This window comes from Rhinolophus ferrumequinum, chromosome 23, assembly GCF_004115265.2.
Source record: "Rhinolophus ferrumequinum isolate MPI-CBG mRhiFer1 chromosome 23, mRhiFer1_v1.p, whole genome shotgun sequence".
Taxonomy (NCBI): domain Eukaryota; kingdom Metazoa; phylum Chordata; class Mammalia; order Chiroptera; family Rhinolophidae; genus Rhinolophus; species Rhinolophus ferrumequinum.
In genome coordinates this window covers 10455431-10477903 of record NC_046306.1, presented here as the reverse complement: position 1 = coordinate 10477903, position 22473 = coordinate 10455431, and the positions used below count along the sequence as shown (strand labels likewise).

The following is a 22473-nucleotide window of genomic DNA, read 5'->3' as shown; positions in this document are numbered from 1 at the left end:
GAAGGTGGTCCCTGGGAACCCAAGGGGCCCACATGCTGGTGGGGCTTCAAGCCTCAGGGGCAGTGGGAAACCCACAGCGATCTCACCACCAGCCAAGGGCCTTAGCTGTGACATTTCCCTGCTGGAGTACAGGCGCGAGAGAGGACAAACTGCTGAGGGGTCCCTGCGTGGGTCCTTGTGACCAGAACGTGGGCAGGTTGGCTTCCTGTCTCTCTAGCTGACTGAGAAGCCCCGAATGCCTGGCTCTGAGCTAAAGTCAAAAAAATAAATTACAGAAGCCACCACCCAGTGTTTCCCAGTGGCCCTCCTACCTTGTAGGACACACACCTGTGTGGGACAGCATCTCAGGTGGGTGGTTCAACCCCCTCCGGTCCCCAGAACTGGCCCAACCACCTCTCAAACCTTTGTAGCCAGTCATTCAAAGAGAGCAAAGTAATTCAATCTAATACTGACCGACGGCTGGAGAGCTGGGGGTGAGTGGAAAAGGAATCACAGTCCATACCTGTAAGCGATACCTTACGTCCCTAATATTAAAAAGGATGAAATACTGACTTTTTTTAAATTTTCAATAATTTAGTTTTGTTTTTGTTTTTTAGTAGGACTGGGAAAAGTTGTCAATACTACCTTACGTTGGTCCCCTGTTAGACAATATACCTTTCTTTGAAATTTAAAATGTCAAATATATAACCACACAACTTGGGGAGGCAGGGGAAGTCTCGACAACATCACCAACAACATAAAACTCCAAAATAAAACATAGAGATTTCACGCCATATAAATAAAGTCAGAGCAAATCTCATGCCCAGGGCTGATGGCTGAAGTTCCAATGGCGGTGCTGCCGGAAGCTGGTGTAGCTTTCGAAAGTCCTCTTGGTAACAGGTCTTGTGCCCTGTCCCTCTGTCTTTCTTGGCAGGGGCCTAGCAGGTTAGTACAGGGTTAGGGGTGAATCTGGGAGCTAGGATGAGAAGGAGGAGGAGACACGTGTCGCCTGGAATGTGGACTTAGAAGGAAACCAGGGGTTTCAAAAGTGCAGGTTGAGCCATCCCGAGGGAGTTGAGTCTGCAGGCCTCCAGCTGCAGCGCCCATGACTTCTCCCCTGTGTCCCGGGGACTTGCGGGCAAGAGCCCCGGCCTTGGATGTACCCATGAACTCTGTGGGTCCCCAGCACCGCACAGGCTTCTGGCAGAAGTGTGGAGACCGGGCTGATCAGCCAGCTCATCTGACAGTGGGGGCCACCGCTTGTCCTCACAGAAGGTGATGGAGAAGGCTGGGCAGATCCTGGAGCAGGCGGGAGCAGAGGCTTTGGCCAGCTCTGGAGAAGGCCGGTGTGGACCGGTGTCCTCCCAAATCCCAGCTCCAGAGGACGCGGCCAAGCACTGTGCATCTCGGAGTTCAGAGGTCTCCGTCCACCGGAGGCTGACAGAGGCGGTAGAGCCTAGGGGATGGAGGCAAAAAAGATGAGGAAGGCCGGCGTGGGCCGGGGCCTCGTATTGTTAGCTCAATTTTTATTTGAACACCTAACCCATGCCCAGAAAACAAAACTCAATAGGTATAAAAAATACAGAGTGGAAAACATTTATGCTGCGAACGCTTTCCCCCAGCTGTCCAGTCCCCTTCCCCCAGCAGTCTCTCCTCCCTCCAGACTGCTGAGAGCTTTACAATTATAGATGTGTCTGCGTGTATGTTTCTGTGTTAAGATACGTGTGTGGGTATATGTTTACATGTGTGGGGCCGTGCACATTTCTCCACACTAGTGGTGGCAAACCAGACACAGCGCTTTACCCCCTAAGTTTTTTCACTTAATATAATCTTGGGGGCTTCTCCCTGCAGCACACAGAGAGCTGCCTTGGTTTTCTTAATGACTGCATTGGGAGGACACCCAGTTTCATCTGCAAGTAAAAAGGAGCTACTAATGGGTTCCAAGTAGGAGACACAGGCAGAGCTGCTGTGGGGAGAATGACGGCAGGGGGACCAGACAGGAGGCAGCTGCGATGACAGGGGCAAGAGAGAGAAGCAAGGCAGCAGTGGTTAGGAGCTTGGCCCCCAGGCCTACACTGCTGCGCTTAGAACCCAGCTCTGCCATTTACTAGCTGTGTGACCTCAGACAAGACACTTAACCTCTCTGTGCCTCAGTGTCCCCACCAATTGGGAATAATAATGGTATCTTGCTCACAGGGTTACTGTTTGGAGCAAATGAGTTAATACAGGAAAAGAGATAGAAACGATGCCTGGAGCAGGGTAATGAAAGTATTAAAAAGAAATGAGGGTTAAAAAGTGCATATAAAAACTGATGAAACAGTAAAGTCTGTGCATGAGCCACCGTATTGCTATTTCCTGGCTTCGACAATGTCCCGTGGTTACGTGACAGCTGAGTTGAAGGGCACCCAGGAACTCTCTGTACTACTTTTGCAACTTCTTGTGAGTCAAACTATTTCAAAATAAAAAGTTATTGAAAAATGGTAGGCAGATGTTGATAGCAAACTGGGACAGTGGGGATGTGAGCGAGCAGATGGACTAAAATGAGTAACTTCTGGTAAAGGGGGCCCCTCATGGTGTCACGATACCGTCTGAAATCCACAAGGAGAGGAGGTGGGGTTGTGAGTACAGAAGCAGATGGACTGCGGCCCTGAGGACAGCAGGGCAGCAGAGACGGGGTGGCGGGGGCAGGTGAGGGATCGCACCACATCGTTGCCCATGGCTCACTCGGGGCCTTGTCCCATCTTCCCAGCCAAAGTGGGAGCTCCTCTGGGGGTACCAGGCTGGGCGTATTTGTCACTCCCTGAAGTGAGGCCCTCATAAATGAGAGGTGAAGCCCCATCTGAGCACCAGGGGGTCTGCCTGAGGTGAAGGCACAAGGAGAAGAGGGAGGGGAGGGACAGCGACTCACCGCGGTGCACCCTGGGGCATCTGGTCCTTGACCCGCAGATTTTTGGCCAGAATCTCCACCCTGGGGCCCTGGGAAGAAGGAACCTGTGAGGCCTCTGCACCGAGTTCAGGGTACTTGAGAAAGCATGTGGGTACGGTGGGGTGAGGAATGGGGGCATTGCGAGGCCCCAGAAATGGAAATCCAGGGCCCCCTCCAGATGGGGAGAAGGACCGCATCTGGAGCTGATGACTACCCAGTCCGCAGATGGCCTCTTATCCTGCCCCCCTGAGGCACACCACGCCCCGAGCCCAGGATGCCCAGGCCCGAGCGCCCCGCAGGCGCCTGGCTGCAGGGCCGCCTCACCTGCTTCCGCATGATGTCGGTGGCCTGCATGATGCACTTGGGCAGCAGGCCGTGGCTGCGTGCCAGGATGGCCGCCTGCTCCAGAGAGACACTCAGGGTGCTCCTGCAGGTGAGGGGACAGAGGCACGGCGGGCGGGTGAGACAGGTGACTTCCTGCCCCACCATGGCCCTGAGACCTCACGCGCCCGGAAACGCACCGCCACCCTGACCGTCCGCCCATCGTGCCAGGCAGGGCCCTCGGCCTCACGTCCTGCTCTCCCCGGGGGAGCTCCTGCCTCAGGGCTGAGAACTGCCCCACTCCCCAGATTACTGCTGGACTCGCTTCCTACCCCCAGGGGTCCTCTCAGAGAAGACTCCCAGCCACCCTGTCCCCCCTGCTCAGTCTTTCCCTTGGCTGTCAACACTCCCACACGCAGTCAGTGTTTTACGGTTCACGCTCTGCCTCTTTCGTGCTCTGCGACACGCCCAGTGCCCAGCTCAGAACTCACCTCTGCATGCCCGTGCCACACATGGCAATCTGGCAAGCCCCCAGGCGATAGCAGAGCTCGTTGGAGATGGGGATGAGGCTGGCACCCAAGCTCCCAGCGGCACTAGGTTTGGGGTGGACGAAGGACTTCATGAGCCGGCAGAGCTCGTCCAGGGCATTGATGGGGCGTATCAGCTGCAAGACAGACAGACACACACACACACACACACACACACCGGGACAGTCAGAGGAGGGCCCCACCCAGCCTTCTACCCCATCATCTCCCTCCAGTCCATCTTGGTTACTGAAGCTTCCTGGCTCCCCTCCCTGGGGGTTACAGCCCAATTAACCTTCCATGACCCCTATTCACGGACCATCTGTGGCTCCCCAGTGCCCCAGAAGCTGGCACTGTGTTCACAATAGATTTCAGGCCTAGCCCTCCAATCTCATTTTCTTCACCTGCCCAGGTGCATCCCCAACAAAGCCTCAATGAAGTGGCTTCTCCTGTCCTCTCCAAGCCATCGTGACCACCTCAAGGGGCACCGCCCTAAGAAGAACCTTCCCTCCGCCCGTTTTCCTCGAGCACCATGTGGAAGTACAAAATGGTGGTTTGCCAGTTCTTTCTGTGTCATCTTAATATTCTCCCAGCCAGACTACAAACCCCCAAAGGACCGTGCCCACCACTTCTCTCGCAGCCCCCAGCCTCACAGTCCCGAGGCCAGTACCCTAAAACTGCCTGAGCCTGGAAAATGGGTGAGAGGCCTGGAGCGCGTGCCCTCAAGAGGCCAACTGTAACGTGTGGGAATGTGGGCCCTGGGCAGCCAGATCTTTTTATTTCTCAAGAAATGCTAGAAACCTCCATCTCATGGGAAATCTTTTGATTTTTGAACGTTGGCAATGAATTTGAAACAAGCAAACAAAAAAAAACACTGCATGGCCACATCTGGCTCCAGCCTCAGAGAAATGCTGAGATAAACAAGGGAGATGAGGGAGGCTCAAGTAAGTGGGTGCCAGCGAAAATAAGTCATCTGAAGAATTCCACAGCAGTGGGGAAGAAGCTGGAGTTCCTAGAATAGGGAGGGAGTTATCCCAGGAGACTTCCTGGAGGAGGCACTGCAGAGGCCTAGGGCTACTTTGCCAGGATGCTGGGGTGCCACCCTGCACCCTGTGTTCTGTCTTGACCTGAGAGCCCACAGAGGAGTGATGGAAGGGTGGACATACCTGGTCAATCTTCACTGCCGTGGTGCTGGCATCTGTGGGCAGGTTGGACCGTTCCAGGTAAAATGCCCTGAGAGAGAACGATGAGGCTGAGGGGGGACTGCCATGCACTGTTCATGCAGCCCCTCTCCCGCTGCAGTCGCAGCCCCTCTGCCCTCCAACAACTCTCAGAAAGAAACCACTGAGAGCTTCTTGCACAGTTCTCATGCCTGCAGCCACCTGTTCCTCCAACAGCCCTGGGAGGAAGCGAGGAAGGGCCTCCCTCCCATGCACTCCTCAAATGCCACGTCTCCTTGACTGCCCATCCAAATCAGCACCCGACACCCCCTCTCTCTATCCCCTTGTCCTGCTGTATCTGTCCTCTGAGCGCTCTCACCACTGACACATTACATGGCTCTCTGTTCACTGGTTTATTGCTCACTCCCCCTCTAGAACAGGGCTTAGCCAACGTTTTCTGCAAAGACCCAACAGTCAATACTTTAGACTGTGTGGACCGGTCTTTACTGAGATGCTACTCGGCTCGACCATTGTAGCACAAAAGCAGTCACAGATGATACCTACATGCATGAACATGGCTGTGTGCTAATAAAACTTTATTGACAAAATGTGGGGGTGGAGGTGAGCCAGATAACTGTTGCTCTAGAATCTATGCTCCATGAAAAAGCGGCTTTATTTGGTCACTGCTGACTGCCAAGCAAGCACGCAGAACAGAGTGTGGCCCAAAGAAGGTCTCGATTAACATGAGCTGAATGAAGGAAGGGATGCATGAATGATCACAGGGGAAATATTTTAAATATTCAACAAATGGCACAGAACAGATTGACAGCAGCGATCAATCCAAAGAGATGCCAGTTTTAATAACATAGCTAGATGTTTTCCATCCACAAACGAATGAAAGCATCATCCTCCCATTTCCAAATGGTAAAGCCGGGACCCAAAATGGTGAAGCCTTTACCCGCACCCCAAATACCCCGTCTCCTGACCCTCAGCCTACCTTTCTCATGGAGGCAGGAGGTGAGGAGAAGAGGGGCCGGGTGAGGGAGGCAGGAGTGGGAGCTGCTTCTCTGGGCCTGAGGCTTCTCCTGGCGGATGTGGCCCCTGCTCCCTCCACTTCCCTCAGGGGGTCTCCTCTGAGCAGACCCAAAGCCCTGGGGGCCACACCCCTTACTCACATGCTCAAGAATCCCAGGGCCCCGTCCCAGCTCCCACCCCCACACAGAATGAAACAGGCAGCTCCTTTCAGTTGGAAGATCCTACTTTGAAGCCAAACAGACCCAGTTCCAAGCTCAGCTCGGCCACTGTCTAGCTGTGTGACCTTGGGCAAACTGGGTATGTGCTCTGGGCCTCGGTTTCCCCCTCGGTAAAGTGAGTTAGAATGGCCGCCCATGACTGTTGTGAGAATCTGATGAGCTCGTGTAAGCAGAGGGCCCGCCACACAGCAGATGTTCAGGAAAAGGCATTTTGCCCACTCCCACGCTGCGGAACTGTCTGGGGTCTTATCTGCTAACATCCGCTCCCCGTGGCTGTGTCCAGGCTTCTGTCCCCAACAGGTAGCCCAGACAGATACCTGAGTTTGCGGTAATACTGCTGAACCTTCTCCAGGGACTGGGCATTGATCTCCTGCTGCAAATCTTCCGCAGCCTGGCTGCCAGAAGGAGGTGGCCCCTCCACGTTCTCCAGAGCTGTGAAGGAAGAAGAGGGAAAGCGGGCAGGTGGTTGGGTCCCGGTGTGCTCGGCGGCCATGGCCGGCCCCTGTGGGCCGCATTCAGCACCCGCAGCTCACCTTTTGTGAAGAGCACAGTGTGCAGCCTCAGGCTGGCCCCGCTCTCCAGGCGGGAGGGCAGCTTGGAGAAATGGTAACTGTCGAGGTAGAAGACGACCTTCAGCGCCTGCCGGCTGCCCTCGATGTGGTAGAAGACGTTGGTATCTGTGGAGGACACAATGAGGCAGGGTGGGTCACCGCCAAGGCCTAGGGGAGCCCTGCCCCACCTCGGTTAGGGCAGCTTCAGAGCTTCCTTCAGACCTCCGCGGTGGCCTTCTGGGACCTCCCTGTTCTCTCCACCCGACATGGGTCATCTCAGACCCCTCTGTCTTCCCAGCCTCAAGGTCTTAGCCTGGGACTTGCAGGTTTCTCACAGCCCAGAGTGGTGTCCTGGGGTCTCCCTGTTCTCCCCGCCTCAGAGGGATAACCTTAGCGACCGCCTTGCCTCCCACCTTCAGGGTGGCATCCTGTCTGCCTACCACAGAGCAGTGCTGTCAGACCTCCCTGCCCTCCCACCCTGTGGGGTAACCTCAGCCATCCCGGTCCTCCCACACTCAGAAGAGCAGCTTCTGACCTCCCATTTTGCCTCTTTCAAGAGGTCCCATCTTCTACTGCTTGATTCTTAGACCCGACATTGATACTACCCAAGTAGGGAGCTGTCAGTAGGTGTCTTTAGAGCCTCACCAGTGCTCCCTGTCCCCCACACCTGGAATTCTGCCTGGCAAACACTGCCCTCAAACAGGATCTGCATCTTATTTACACCCATAGGGAAGAGCTTATGGCAGGGGTGGCAATGACACCCAATCTTGCATCCATGGCAGACATCACTAATCAATCAATAGTTCTCCCTGAGCCCAAGTTGGCCTATGGACAGACAGCCACTGCCGATCAACTCCAACTGGTACATGAAATGAAACCCGTTGTCCTTTAGACTCTAGTCTATGCATTTTCAACAGACTCTAGTCTAAGCAATGTCGCCCCCAAGAAAGTTAAAACTGGTTCTTGGGGGAGCGCAAAAAACAACCCCAAAAATTTTCTCTTGTTATGTATAAAGTACAGATATATTTGTACATATAGCACATAAACAGATACACAGTTTATCCGTGGTATTAAAATTTCATGGGGTACTGCAATTAGGGAAAAAACTGTCTGAACAGTCTTTCCTCATGGAGGTGATAATTTTTAAAGGTTGATAAACACTGATCTTGAGCAGTGTGCCTCAAAATCACCTGGAGGGCTTGTTAACACAGATTTCTAGGCTCTACTTCCAGAGTTTCAGATTCAGGAAGTCTGGAGTGGGGCCTGAGAATTTGCCTTTCTGCCAAGCTCTCAGGTGCTGCTGGTCCAGGGACCTCACTAACAGAACCACAGCTCTAGAACCCAACCCAGTGGTTCTCAGTCCTGGCTGTACATCAAAGTAACCCAGAAAGCTGTTCAAAATCCCAGTGCCCAGGATCCACCCTATAGACTGAATCTGAAGCACCAGGGCTGGGACTGGGCTTCAGTATCTTTGAAAAGCTCCCTAGAGGATTCCATTGGAGCCAGGACTGAGACCCACGGGGCTAGATTGTGAGCTCCTGGTGGGAAGGAACCATTGCCGTATTTCTCTCCACTTCATCTCCCAAAGTTACAACTGCACATGGCACGTATTACAAGCTCATAATCATGGATGCGTGGATGGGTGGGTGATGGAGTGATGGAAGGATGGATGGATAGGTGATGAATGGATGCATGATGGATGGACAGATGGATGGATGGATGACGGATGGATAGGTGGGGGATGGAAGGATGGATGGATGGATGGATTGATGGATGGATGGATAGGTGGGAGATGGATGGATGGATGATGGATGGGGGATGAATGGATGGATGGATGGATAGATGGATGGAAGGATGATGGATGGATGGATGGATGGGGGATGGATGGATGGATGCATGGATGGGGGATGGATGGATGGATGGATGGATGGGTGATGGATGGATGGATGGATGGATAGATGGATGGAAGGATGATGGATGGATGGATGGATGGGGGATGGATGGATGGATGGATGGATGGGGGATGGATGGATGGATGGATGGATGGATGGATGGATGGATGGATGGAATGGGATGGTGGATGGGTGAATGGGTGAGTAAATGGATGAGAGGATATGTGTGTGGGCAGGTGGAAGAATGGGTGGGTGGGAGGGAAAAAGAAAGGAAGAAAGAAAAAAACGGTATAATTTCTTAGACAATCTTAACAAGTCTTTATCCCAAAGAATGTTATCTGCAGGAATTTTAGTAAGAACTGGGTACTGGTTGTTGTTCCCCTTTAACAGCATTGGAGAAATCTGGGTTTATACAAAAAGAAACCCCTCTTTTTCCATATGTGGCTCCAAGGTTCAGCTTTAAGACTCATGTTGGACCATGAGGTTTGAAAGCGCTGGATCCTGGGTCAACCTTGGACAACTGGTCTGGTGGCAAGGGAAGGACAGGTTGACCCTAGAGAAGTCCCCTCCACTCCAGAACCCCCACTGTCATGGTGGGGTGGGAGGAATCACTCACTGGCCACGTAGTTCTCGTCCAGCTGCTTAAAGGAGAAGGTGACGTTGTCCAGTTCCGAGAGGGTCACCCAGATGTCCTCCAGCATGGTCCGCTCCTCCTTCTGCAGGAGGAACACAGTAAAGGAGTCTCAGATGCCACCCCTACCTGGGGTTTTCACTTCAAGATGCAGTGACTCAAGTCTCTGGTCAACATAGCAGGCTGTGCGCCTACTAGGAGCCAGGTTCTGTGCCGGGCTCTCCAGGGCTGGCCGTGAAATCGGGTTTGCTTGGCCTGCGCCTCCCAAGCTCAGAACCCATCTCTGCTGTCCTGCGCCAGGTGGCCCCTCACCTGGGCCATCGCTGCAATCCAACTCAACCATCTCACACCTAACAAGCCCAAATGAAGTCCTCGTTTGCCTCCCCAACCCTCTCCAGGAGGCCCCATCTCAGCACAGGGCCCCAGCATCCGCCCAGCAGCCTAAGCCCCAAACTTTTAACTTTAAGGACTTCTTGACTTCTCTCTCGCCTCACCCTATACACGGCCCATCGCCAAGTCCTGATGGGTTGGCCTCCAAAACGAACCCCAGATCTATCCACATCCCTCTATTATCCTCACCACCCCCAACACAAGACGCCATCGTCTCTCCGGGAGGACCGTACCAGCCTCTTCACGGGTCTCCCTCTGCCACCCTTTCCCCAAACAAGGGGCAGCCAGGGATAAAGAGAGAGAACAGGGCAGCGTAGAGGTTACCAAGCCTTGAGTCAGACTCCTGGGGTTCCCCTGTGACTACAAGTTCTCTTTGAAAAACTTAAATTATATTACTCACCTGCTCAAAGCCTCCAAACCCTCCCTCTGCTCCCAGAATAAAGACCCAGGCCCTGCAGATGTGGCCTCGCTGACCTCATCCCCCACCCCCCTCGGCAGACTCCTGTCCAGCCACAATGGCCTCTGTTCAAGACCTTTGCTCATGCCTAGCACACTCGTCCTCAGACTATTTCCCTAGCTGGCTGTCTTGGTACTCAGGTCTCAGCTCAACCGTCATCTCTGTCACCTCAGAGAGGCCATCTCTGGACATTCAAATCCAAAGAAATTCAATCACCTTCTAAGCCTTCTGAATAACTCCCCTTCTTTCCATCTCTCCTGCCTGTTCCTTCCTTCCCAAACAACTCCCCACGACTAGAAAGTGAGCTTCAGGTCCCCAGCACTCAGAGCCTGGCACGTTGTGGTGACTGGTGAATTAACGCACTGGGTCCCGGGCTCCTCATCTGAGAAGAGGAGGGTGAAGGCTGGGTGTTCCCGGCTGCCTCTCCAGGCTCTGTGGCGCTTTCCAGGAACCCAGTGGCACTGCCTGTGTGCAAAATTGACCAGCAGAGGGCGAGACAAAGCCATGCTTTCTCAACAGCTGTGCCCTTCAGCCTCACCTGGGAAAATGTCTAGGCAGCTGAGAGGGATGCAGAGGTGGGGGGAGCTGCAGCCTGGGTACACGGGGTGCAGGAGCCAACAGCACGGAACAAGTGCTGCTGCAGGCTGCACTTCTGGGGGACATCCTCTCTGAGGCTGTGGCACCCCAAAATGATGAGTCGTTGGCTCTGCCTCCACCGGGGCCAGCAGAGGGACCCACTTGATTCTGAGCTCAGAGTGGAAGGAGAGGGGGATCAGGGACAAAGAGAAAGCGGGACAGCCTAGGGATTACTGGACCTAGAGTCAGACTCCCAGAGTTCAAACCTGGCGGCCTGCGTCTCAGCGTTCTCCTTAAAATGTAGGTGTAAAGGACCTGCCTTGGGGCGACTGAGAGGATTGAATGAAATGCTGTTTGTACCAAGGAAGTTCACCTGGATTATTACAAAAGCCTCATCACTGGCCTCTCAGCTTCTGCCCTTGCCCTCAGTCTTCCCCATCCAGCAGGGCTGATTCTGTAAGGGTCAAAGTCAGATCCTGTCCCTCCTCTGCTCACACCCACTCAGAGTAACAGCCAAAGTCCCACAACAGCCTGCAAGACTGCACCGTCTGACCCCAGTTAATTCCCAAGACTCACCTCCCCCAGTCTTTGCTCCAGTCAAACCCGCACCTTGTTTCTCAAACCCTGCACGCAAGCTCATGCCTCAGGGCCTTTGCACCTGCTGTTCTCTCTGCCTGGAAGGCTACTCCCCAGTATTCTCATGGCTCACTCTTTTCCCTCCGGTTCCTAGATTGGATGTCACCTTCTTAGTGAGGCCTTCATCAGCCACCTTATCAAAACTTTCAACTGCTGCCACCCCACACCTTCCTGTCCCATTCCCTGATTAATTTTTCTCCTTACCCTTATTACTATATACCAGCTTTTCCCAAGTGTGACACTATTGACATTTACGGCCAGATACCATGCTTCCCCAAAAATAAGACCTAGCCAATCAGCTCTAATGCGTCTTTTGGAACAAAAATATAAGACCCGGTATTATATTATATATTATAAACATATTATGTTTTATATTATATTATATTACATTGTATTATACCCGGTCTTATATTATATTAAAATAAGACCGGGTCTTATATTAATTTTTGCTCCAAAAGACGCATTAGAGCTGATAGTCCGGCTAGGTCTTATTTTTGGGGAAACACGGTTCTTGGGGACAGGGGGACAGCCTGTACATTGTAGGATGTTTGGCAGCACATCCCTGGCCTCCATACACACCAGTAGTACCTCCTCTCCCCTCAGTTCTGACAACCTAAAATGTCTCCAGACATTACCAAGTGTCCGCAGCGGGGTACAAGTGCTCTGGCTGAGAACCACTGGTCTACCACTTATTTTCCTGATTTGTTTATGCGTCTCCTCTGACTAGGATGTAAAATCTCTGAGTACAGCTCTGTGCTTTGTTCACTACTGATCCCCAGTGCCTCTAACAGTAGCACATAGTAGGTGCTCAACAAACAGCTGCTGAATGAACCAGGGGGGAGTAAGAGCCTGAGGGAGGAAGCAAGGGCTCTCCTGCTCAGGCTCCCAGGGGCAGCTGCTCTCTCTCTCCCTCACTCACCACAGCGGCCGGCGAGAGCAGGGACTGGCAGTGCAGGAGAACACCGGTGGCCGCCACCTGCTCCAGCCACTTGCGGCTGGCATCCCGGCTGCTTTCCTCGTACTCGCCGTTGTTGTTGTAGCGGTAGCTGAGGGCCGCGAGGAGTTGCTCGGAGAAGGTGCACACGGCGGCCACCAGGGCCTGGCAGAAGATGGCATCCCTCCGCAGCTGCAGCTCGGTGTCTGCAGGGCGGGGAGGGGCCTCGCTGGGCTGCTGCTCCTCGGGCACCAGCAGGCCTGAGCCCCAAAGCCCCCCACCACCAGCAGAACCAACCCCCTCCCCATTGGTCCAGCCTCTGGGCCAACTTGCCACAAGTCAATCCCAGCCACCAAAGGCCAACATCACAAAAATCAATTCTCCAAAAGCAAGCCCATTTGCTGAAAACCTCGATTCTCTCAGTGACCCATCGTCCTTGTGATGTTCCTTAGGCTTTCCCTGAACCCCAACCCTCAGCTGTTTCTCCGTATGTGAGGGGGTTTCTCAGCCTTGGCTGGGTGAAGGCCAATGACACCAAGCCTTTCTGCCAACCTCCACGTTTGAAGGACTGCAGTTCACCATTTTCTCTCATTTTGAGAAGTATGCCTTCTTCCTGTCCCCTGCCCCTCCTTCCTCGCCCCTGCTCTTGACGTGGTTTGTAGAACTGGCCAATTTGGGGCAATCACTCATTTTGGGTCCCAGTCTTCTACAAGGGATTATTTTCGATGATTGGCTCTGGCCAACTGGGTTTCAGTGACCAATTCCAACCTGCATCCTATTTCAGCTGCCCCGTGACTGATGATTTCCGGAAAGAAAGGAGGGACAGAGAGTATCCTCCAGCTTCCCCGAGCCCACCATCAGCCCTTTCCTCCTCCCCACGGTCGGCCGGATAGGAAGTCCCAGTTGGGGCTGGGGACTCGGCTGACAAACAGTCTCCCTAGTCGTTGGTCCTCTATCTATCTTGTGTCATCGTCAAGATTCACTCAGGCCTGAGCGGTGGCAAGACACAGGGCTCCTGGCTCCAGGGCCCTGAGACTTGTCCCGGGGACACAAGAGGAGGAGGCGAGCGAGGTCTAGCTAGTTATCAGTGGTGTGAGAAGCACAATGTGACTTTCTTCCTGTGCAGGGCCTCACGACCAGGGGAAAGTCAACCTCAGCTGGCAGAAGAGGCTTTCCCTGGGAACCCACTGGGATGGCCTCTCCTGGATACACCTGGGTGTGTGTAAATTCCAGACGGTTGCTGCTTCAAAGCCCTCACCTGTGCATTTCAGCAGGGCCAGGAGCAGCTGGTTCTTCCCATCTGGAAGGAGAAGGGGTAGAGAAAGGAAAATGGGCCGGGAGGAGTTAGCAGAAGGTTCGAGCAGAGCTGGGCCCTCCCCGCAGCCCAAGCTCTGAGCCTTCTGTACTGGAGCTCTGGGAACGTATAGTTCTGCTAAAGAAGCTATGATTGAATGTTGGGTGGATTCCAGAACCCTCCTGACTTCCAGGGGATGCAACACCAACTGTTCGTTGCATGCCAGCTGTTACATGTACCCACCAAACAGAGACTAAAACCAGCCCCTCTAATTCCTGGGCCAGAGCCCCCAGCCCACACCTTCTACATGCATGTGGGCACACATTTACGTGTGTACATACACACAGGTGCACACTCAGACCCACATACACTCACAGGTGTACTCAGGCATGTATGCACACCTCCACAGCCCTGCACACATGTAGACAAAGTTCAGACCTTCCGGGCACAGGCCTAACATCCTGGTCTCTTTCCATCAAAAACAGGCTCTTAGGCCCAAAGGGGCTTAAAAGAAAAAGCTGAAAAGCCTTTGGATTTGGCCTCTTTGAGATACTTTTTGTCCTGGAGAGGCACTAAGACACCGGGCTGGCTATGGTAATGAGAATGGCAGCCACAACGGCATATACTTACTAAGGACTTCCTGTGTCCCAGGCACTGTACTAAGTGCCCTATCTGTATTGACATAGTCCTCACAACAACACGTGAGGGAGGTATGAACCCATTTCACACACAAAGAAACTGAGGCACAGAGGACTCAAGAAATTTGCCAAGATCACACAGCCAGTAAGCAGGAGAGGTGGGGTTCGAGCACTGGCAATCGGGCTCAGAGTCCACGTTCTTAACCAATTAGTTTTGGAAAACAGGACAGCTCAGGCCAACACAGGCTTTTTTGTTTGTTTGTGTTTTTGTTTTTGTTTTTGTTTTAGCACAGGCTTCTAACCCAGGGGCTGCTGCTCCTGGGGGAAGAGCTCTGATGCCTTGCACCTCCTGCTACCCTGGTCCAATGCCTCCCTAGTCTGGGGTCCTTCTAACCCAGAAGTCCCAGACTTAAATGCTGCCAAGACCCAGGCAGATAATATAAGATGTGTGAGGCAGACACCAGGAAGCAGGGCATGGTGGGGACGGTGGTGAACTGGAAGGTATCACTGCCCCATCTAAAAGGAGCTACCCCTCATTTCCAGGCAAGTGGGACTGTGGACTTAGGCCTGTTAGTGCTGCATCTTGTGACTATTCAAGAGCAGCCAGAAATCTAGATTGTTATGTGTGATTTCAGATTATAGACGCTGGCAGCTGATTCACATTTTTTTATGCTATAGTATCAAAACCTATCTGTGGGCCCAAGTCTGATCAGGGGGCTCCCAGCTTGTGACCTTGATAATAAATAAAAAGAATTGAATTAAAAGTGCAATTTCAGAAGTTAAGAAGGAACAACCCAGACTTCTCAGCTTCCCGATCCGGCAAGGAAACGCCAGGCCCGCAAAATCAGCAGCTCCTTGATCAAATGTGTAAGTCCCAAGGCCCCGTCTAGGACAGGACACTCAGCCGAGAAAGGAGGACACCCGCTCTTTTCGTCCTCCCCCTGGGCATGGAGACATATGGGGCATTCCTCAGCATTCCACATTAAGAGCCAAAGGCCACAGACCCGCCACGCTGCCCGACTGACCTTCCACGTATCTCTGAATATTGTCCACCAGGGTCTTGATGGAGTTGGGGAGGTTCCAGGGGTCCTCCTGAATGCTGATCTGGATCAAGCTCCGGCCACGGATTGTACACTCTTCTTTCTGTTTGAACTCTGGGGCAGGAAAGTGACATGAGGGCAGGAAAGGGACGGAGGCAGCTTTGGAGAAAGGTGGCACAAAGGCCTATGTGCCATCACCAGATTCCAAAGCTCAGAATCCTCATTCGAGGATGCTGGCTGGACTCTTGGGTATTATCTGTTCCGTGGAGAGCAAATACATGATAAGTGTGCTACTGATTGATAGTACCACACCCATGGCAGATATCACTCATCACTCATTGATCTCAGCACTCCTGCTAGTCTGAGGTATGACTCCGCACAGCTGAAACCAACCCAGGGCAGGCATCACAAATCAATCACTGCATTCTTTTCTCCAGAGCCTAGACATAGTCACAGGATTCTCAGGTACTACTTCCTCACAGCCACACCAATTGAGCTGGCACATGAGTTATAACCTAGTTTAACCTTTTCCCTATACACAGAAGGAAGCCCAGGCACAGAGTGGGAAGGTATCCTGCCTAAAGTCACACAGCTGGGTAGTGACAGTGCTGGGACTTGAACATGGCCCCAGCATCACCGTTCAAAGGCCAATCAGACCCAGAACCCGGCCCCTGTTCCTTTGGCCTCTTTCCTGCTATGGGGTCCCAGGTTTCTGAGGTATTTATGGTTTGGGTTCCTCTGAGTTTGATGTTTCTTCTTTCTGAGGTCCATCCCTGGGAGAGATGATCCAGAGACAGCAGGAGGGGCAGCTGAGCTAGGACACCCCAACTCCTCACCATTTCCTACCCTTATTTCGGTGTAACTGCCTGCATCCAACTGGGAGCCCCTTGAGGTCAGGGACAGTGTCACATACATCTCAGGGTCCCCAGTGCCCAGCACAAGGGCTGGCACAGCTTGTTCCTGCGAATTACTTACTGGATGAATGCATGAGAGGGTGGGTAGATACGGGTGGATGGTGGTGGGTGGATGGGTAGGTGGGAGGAAAGACAGGTGAGAGAACATACATGTCAATTCTTTTCCTCTCAATCATTTCAAGAAAGTCTCAGTTTGGTGCTGGTAAGTCCTGAACACTTCAACTCACTGAACCCGCTCACGAATAAAGCGCTCTGAGCAGGCAGCAGTGTCTGACTATACAGTAGAATGACATTTTTGTGGCTGTTTCCATTGGATTTATCATGGTCATCATTATTTTATGGCATGTTATACTGGTTTTACATATATAGGAAGTTTAATAAGTTCCTTTCAAAATTAAATATTTAAAAGGGAGACACTTTTTCAAAATGGTTAGGACAATAATTATACAGGCAGCAAATGAATATGGTTTTCAAAAATGTAAAGATGTAGGTAGATTCTGTGACTCTGGCTAAAATGGTGAACGGGGGGCTGTGGGGGTCTGAGGTTTGGCAAATTGTGCTCGTCCTTCCTTTCCTGTCACAAATGGGCAGATGGAGGCCCAAAGTGCCTCAGGGACCAGCCCAGGGGTCCGCAAACTTTTAATGGAAAGAACCAAACAGGAACCGTTTTAGGCTTTTGCAGGGCATACGGTCTCTGTCACACATTCTTTGTTTTGTTTTTACAACTCTTTATAAATGAAAAAAGCATTCTCAGTCTGTACAAAACTGAGCGTGGCTTGGATTTGGCCCATGGGCTGAACTTGACGACCCCTGGACTAGCCCATAGCCACTGGGCAGGAGGGGCGCTAAGCTGAGTGTGTGACCTGGTTGTCCTGCCTCCAGTCCAGCTCTCATGCCCCATTGCAGGCTGTCTGTCTCCTTGTTGGATGCGGGCTGTCATTGCTAGTCCTGTCGAGGGACTCCTCTCTGCTCACCTTGCAAGCTGTGGTCCATGGGGAAATGCTTGGTCTCTTCAAAAGCCCTGCTCATGACTGGCCCCTTGAGAAGTGCGTGGATGGAGTCCACCTGGGTGGCAGGAAGGCTCTGGGTTAGTGGGGTCCCTGTGGCCTTCCAGGTTGTGAGGACCCCATGACCCACAGCCCCTGCCCTGGCTTCTGGCTTGTGGGTTCTCATCAGGGGTGATAAGAGGAACCCAAGGTCAGGCCAGGGTTGGGAACAAAGGTCCTACCTGGTTAAAGAGATGTTCAAGGCAGCCGTGAAGCTTGTCCTGCTTGTCTGATGGGATTCGCATGTCACAGGGCAGTTCGTCCCCTGGCAGAAGGAAGAAGCCACAGCCATCAATTATTCCTGCCCCATCTCACACCTTTTCAATTTTTTTCCCAAGAAGGCAACGTAATAGCTACAGAGCTCCAAAACCCACAGCGATTTGGACTCTGACAGTCCCAGATCCTGGCGGTGTGACTCTGGGCAAATCTCTTGACCTCTCTGAGTCTCAGTTTCTTCATCTTCAAAGTGGGGAAAATGAAATAAAGCAGTACACAACTTAAGTCATTGTTATTATTTCCATTCTGCAAATGAGGAAACTGAGAACCAGAGAAAAGGAACTGGACCCCAAGTCTCCGGATCCATCACCCAGCTGTTTCAGTTAAATCAGCTGTCACATGTAAGCTTCTCCCTAAAATCTCCCCAGGGACAGTTTTTTGTGGCTGAATTTCTTATGTGATGAAATATTTACTTAAAGTTCAGCAATATCTTCAATTTTGCTTGAGCTTCTTTTTCTTCTGTTAAATTGAAGTATAATTAAAATTTAATTTTTATGCACAAACTCCCTCTGGAAGATCACACAAGGCAGTAGTGACAGTGGGAGCTAGGGAACCGGGAGGCTGGGTTATAAGGGTGGGAGGGAGGCTTGTCACCACCTGCCATTTGAATTATGAACCATGTGGATGTCTGATCTATTCACAAAATGGAATTTTTTTTTAAACGCTGAAATCAATGACACTAAAATAAAAACAAATTTCAATCTTTCAGGAAAAGTTGCAAGTAAGTATAATCTAATTTATAGAATATTATTTATATCTGTCTATCCACTCAGCATCCACCCACACATCCATCTGTGCAGAATTATGTGCTCACCAATGGTGTCCAAATGTAATTAATGGTCATTTTTGGGGAAGAGCTTGAGGTTCTTATTTCCACGTACTTCTTTTGAACTTTTCTGTGTCATTTGAAGTTTTAGTCTGAGTATGTGTCACTTTTATGGGAACCATGGGGTCACCCTCTTTTAGCGATGTCAGAGCACTCATCACGATCTATAATTGTATCGTGTATGTTTTCATCTGTTCCATGCCCATGACATTTCATGGAGAACATCAGCTCTATAAGGGCCAGGCTCTTTTGTTTCATTCACTGCTATGGCACCAGCACAAAATAGGTGCTCAATAAAAGATGCTGAATGAGCGAATGAAAGATACTACCACACTATGCAAGATAATACAAAATAATGTAACATTAAGTATAATAAAGTAACAACAAGCAAAATGAAATCTCACTGGGAACACCCCCTCTCCTCAAGCACAACCACTGCACTCACCAGACCCCATCTCGTCACTGCCCAGGTAGGAGCTGTTACTTCGCACACTGGTGTAGGACAGCACGGAGTCCCGATTACTGTTACACTCGCTGCAAAGGACCAGAGAGGAGGAGAGGAGTCATCACACCTCTGGGCCTGGTACCCAGAACCCACTTTCTGGAGTGTAGACAAAACCCCTGGCTCCATGGGTGGACAACTGGCCTAGAGAGGGCACTCAAGGCCGACGGCCAGTGCCAGGAACAGGGAACGTTGTCCTGCTTGGTTTTCTGTGTCTGATGGTGGAGAAACATTTTTAGGCCCCAGCACAGAAGCAGAAATTGCAGGAGGACAATGAATTGTTTTCATTTGGGTGTCAACTTCTGTCACTCCCCTCGTGGGACAGCCTTGTCCCTGGACACCCTTGCACACACCACACTTTGACGTGTCCCCACAAGGGGACAGACCCTGAAACATTAGCCTTGGGGCAGGGGAACCGAGAGGGGGTGCATCTGGGATGTGCTCTGGAGGCTTACATGCCCCTACCCCCAGAACCACATGGTTTAGCAACAGGGCCCCTGCCCACAGCTTCCTGGGACATGTCCCCCTAATTCTGACTTTCCCAGGGGTCAGTGGCCTCAGCTGTCCCACTGGCCTTCCCTGTCCCGCCACATGCGACGCCCAGGGCTGCCCCACCTGTAGGAGTCGCGGTAGCTCATGGTGTCATGGCCTGAGTCCTCCTGATCTTCCTCGGACACCTTGAAGCACACTTTCTTGATGCCTCCGTGGTCTGTCCTGTCCATGTCGCCCTCTTCGCTGACCAGTGGGGAGGACGAGGCCTCCTCAGCCAAGGGTGGATCACAGGACCCGCCCGAGGTGGGCTCCGTGATGGTGGACAGCAGCCTGTGGGATCCAAGACTGAACTTAGGGGCACATACTCGTGGCTTCAACGGCCTCCATGGAGGCCTCAGCCAAGGCCCTGACCTCCAGCCTCACCACTGACCCTACGCAGAGGGAACCATCAAATGCTTTGTATCCCTTCCCTGAAAATCCCACCAGCACCAACGCAGGTTTGCATACACCGCTCCTCCTGTAGGAGGCGTGAAACACAGAGGTTCTTTATTTCATGGCCAAGCTGCAGGAGGTTCAAGGGCATAGAACAGGACTGGGAAACTGTAAAGGCCCAGAGAGCACATCTTTTCAGCTTTGTAGTCCATATGGCCTCAGTTACAACTATTCAACTTGCCGCACTAGTGTGAACGCACCATGAACTATGTAAATGAATGGTCATGGCTGTGTTTCAATAAAACTTTATTTAAAAAAAAACACCACAACAGGCTGTGGGCTGGAGACTTGGTACATAGGCCACAGTTTGTCAACCCACGGCACGGAGTATAATGGTCAAGCGCACAGGTTTTTAAGACAGACAGACCCCAGATTCAAATTCCAATGCTGCCATTTCCCAGCTTAAAGACCTACAGCTCATTATTTAACCTCTCTGAGACTCAGTTTTCTCATGTGTAAAACTGAGTAACATTAGTATCTAGGCAGGTATAAAGATTAAGGGAGTTAAAATATGTACGCTTAAAATACGTATGCTTAGAAGAGTGGTGCCTAGTAAGCGCTCAGCAAACCCTGGCTGATGTAACCCTACTCCATCTCAGTGAGTAGGACTGTCATCCTACTACATCTCATTGTGATCAGCACCATTTTACTGATGCGGAAACTGAGGCTCAGAGAAGTGACTTGCCCAGCTACGCGGGCCCAGGATTCAAACCCAGGCTTCCTAGCTCCAGACCCTACATTATTTTTTCTTTTATCATGGACCATTTCCACCATACACAAAAAGTAGAGGGAACAGTAGGAAGAACCCCAGGTACTCAGTATCCATCTTCAACAATGGCAACTCAGGGTCCACCTTTGTTTCCTCAATCTTTCCTCTTGCTTTTTATTTTGCTGGAGTAGTTAAAACATGCCTAAGATATCATAAATTTCCCCTGTAAAACACTTCCATATGTATCTCTAACACACAAGGACTTTCTTTTAATGCAATGGTTCTCAACTGGGGGTGGTTTTGCCCCCTGCCGCAGGAATCATGTAGCAATTTAGCATGTTTCCTGAGGGGCAAACCCTGACCAGCTTCCAGAGACACTTTTAGTTGTCATAACTTAAATGGGGTGGGGGTGGGGGAAACTAGTGGCATCCAATGAGTAGAGAACAGGGATGCTGATAAATATCTTGAAAGGCGCGGGACAGCCCCACAACAAAGAATTATCCAGCACACATGTCAATGGTGTCAAGGCTGAGAAACTGTTCTAGACATAAGCAGACTGCTGTTACCACAGCTAACAAAATGAATAATTCCTTAATACCACCGAGTACCCAGCCCATGTCCAAGTGTCGCTCATGGTCTCGAAAGGGTCTTCTCACAGATGGTGTGTTAGAAACAGAACCCTCACCGGGTCCAGATGCTGCACTCGGTCTCTTCTCTAACAGATTCTCCCTGGACCTGCTCCCCACCCCCCCACCCATCATTTATTTCTTAAAGAAACCAGATCATTTGTCATCTAGAATCGCCCACCCTCTGGATTTGGCCAACTGCATCCCCACAGTGCCATGTCACCATCCTTTAACCCCTACATCCTACAGCCAAGCAGGGAGACCTGGAGCTTTGATTAGAGAATGGCGCAATTTCTGTTAGCAAGAACACTTTGTAGGTGGTGCCTACAGGTGTGTGCCCTGTTGCGTTCCACCAAAAGGGACAGCGTGTCCAGCTGTGTCTGTCTGCAATGTTAAAATGATAAAGTTCCCCAAAGCCTTTCACCAAATAGTTTTCGCCTCCACTGATGATTGCTGTCTACGTCCATCATTTCAGTAGCGTAGTGGTTCTCAATCGGGGTGATTTTGTCCCCCACCCTCAAGGAGTCATTTGGCAAGGTCTGAAGATAGTTTTGGTTGTCACAACTGGGAATCTGGGATGCTACTGGCACTTAGTGAGACCAGGGATACCAGTAAATAGCCTATAGTGTACAGGACAGCCCCCCGATACAAAGAATCCTTCTTCTAACACTCCCTCTCCCCACCCAGAGTGTTAGTGAGGCTGGGGCTCACCTGTTAATCTGGGTGACATATTGCTTCATCTCCTTCAGGGCCACGTCCAGTTTGGTAAAGAGCTGCAGGTAGGCATCCTGGATGTCACGGTCTTCCTGCTTAAGGAGGAAGCTTAGGCCCCGGTCTTCCATTCCCAGGGCCCCAGTGGCTGGCCCAAAGCTGCTGTCATGGAGACCCTGGTGTTGGGGGTCCCCATCAAAAGCAGGTAGGCACTTCCAGGATGGGGCAGCCATGGTGGTGATGCAGTGCTGGGTGTAGGACATTGGGTTCAGGTGACCTACATGGAGAGAGGGAGAGCTCACTTGGAAATAGCGCCCAGACATCCACAACCCTCTTGGACAGAAGTATATAAACCCATTTCTAGAACCCCAATGAATGAGAAGAGTTTCCCTTTTAAATATTATTATAATCCACTAGATTACTTCAAGAAGAAAGTTTCAGTTTGGTGCTAATATGCTTTTTAACTACTGTGATCTTTTTCCGGCCTGGAATGCAGACATGATGACTGGTACTCTGGCAGCAATTCTATACCATGAGACATCCTTCAGGATGAAAGCTACATCTAGAGATGATGGTATAGAAAGATAAAAAGGCCTAAATCCCCGACGATTATGGAGCCACCATTCCAGCCCTGGACCGCTGGCCTCCAGACATGTTTCTGTTTAAGTACGTATAGT

The 22473-nt window shown here is 51.5% G+C and overlaps 1 protein-coding gene across 1 annotated transcript in view; it reads right to left on the bottom strand.

Annotated features, from left to right (window-relative positions):
• Window positions 1-588: 588 nt before the first annotated feature.
• The window catches only part of PREX1 (phosphatidylinositol-3,4,5-trisphosphate dependent Rac exchange factor 1), a 178016-nt gene continuing 156131 nt past the window's right edge, over window positions 589-22473 (bottom strand). Inside the window, exons 25-40 of the mRNA XM_033094653.1 lie at window positions 21797-22073; window positions 19382-19588; window positions 18710-18798; window positions 17345-17427; window positions 17091-17181; window positions 15188-15316; window positions 13489-13530; window positions 12216-12436; window positions 9223-9322; window positions 6697-6840; window positions 6481-6595; window positions 4917-4983; window positions 3718-3890; window positions 3230-3332; window positions 2888-2955; window positions 589-1435 (exon numbers count right to left, since the gene is read on the bottom strand). Of these exons, the coding sequence (XP_032950544.1) occupies window positions 1393-1435; window positions 2888-2955; window positions 3230-3332; window positions 3718-3890; window positions 4917-4983; window positions 6481-6595; window positions 6697-6840; window positions 9223-9322; window positions 12216-12436; window positions 13489-13530; window positions 15188-15316; window positions 17091-17181; window positions 17345-17427; window positions 18710-18798; window positions 19382-19588; window positions 21797-22073 (1952 nt within the window). The 3' untranslated portion in view covers window positions 589-1392. The remainder of the gene's footprint in view (window positions 1436-2887; window positions 2956-3229; window positions 3333-3717; window positions 3891-4916; window positions 4984-6480; window positions 6596-6696; window positions 6841-9222; window positions 9323-12215; window positions 12437-13488; window positions 13531-15187; window positions 15317-17090; window positions 17182-17344; window positions 17428-18709; window positions 18799-19381; window positions 19589-21796; window positions 22074-22473) is intronic.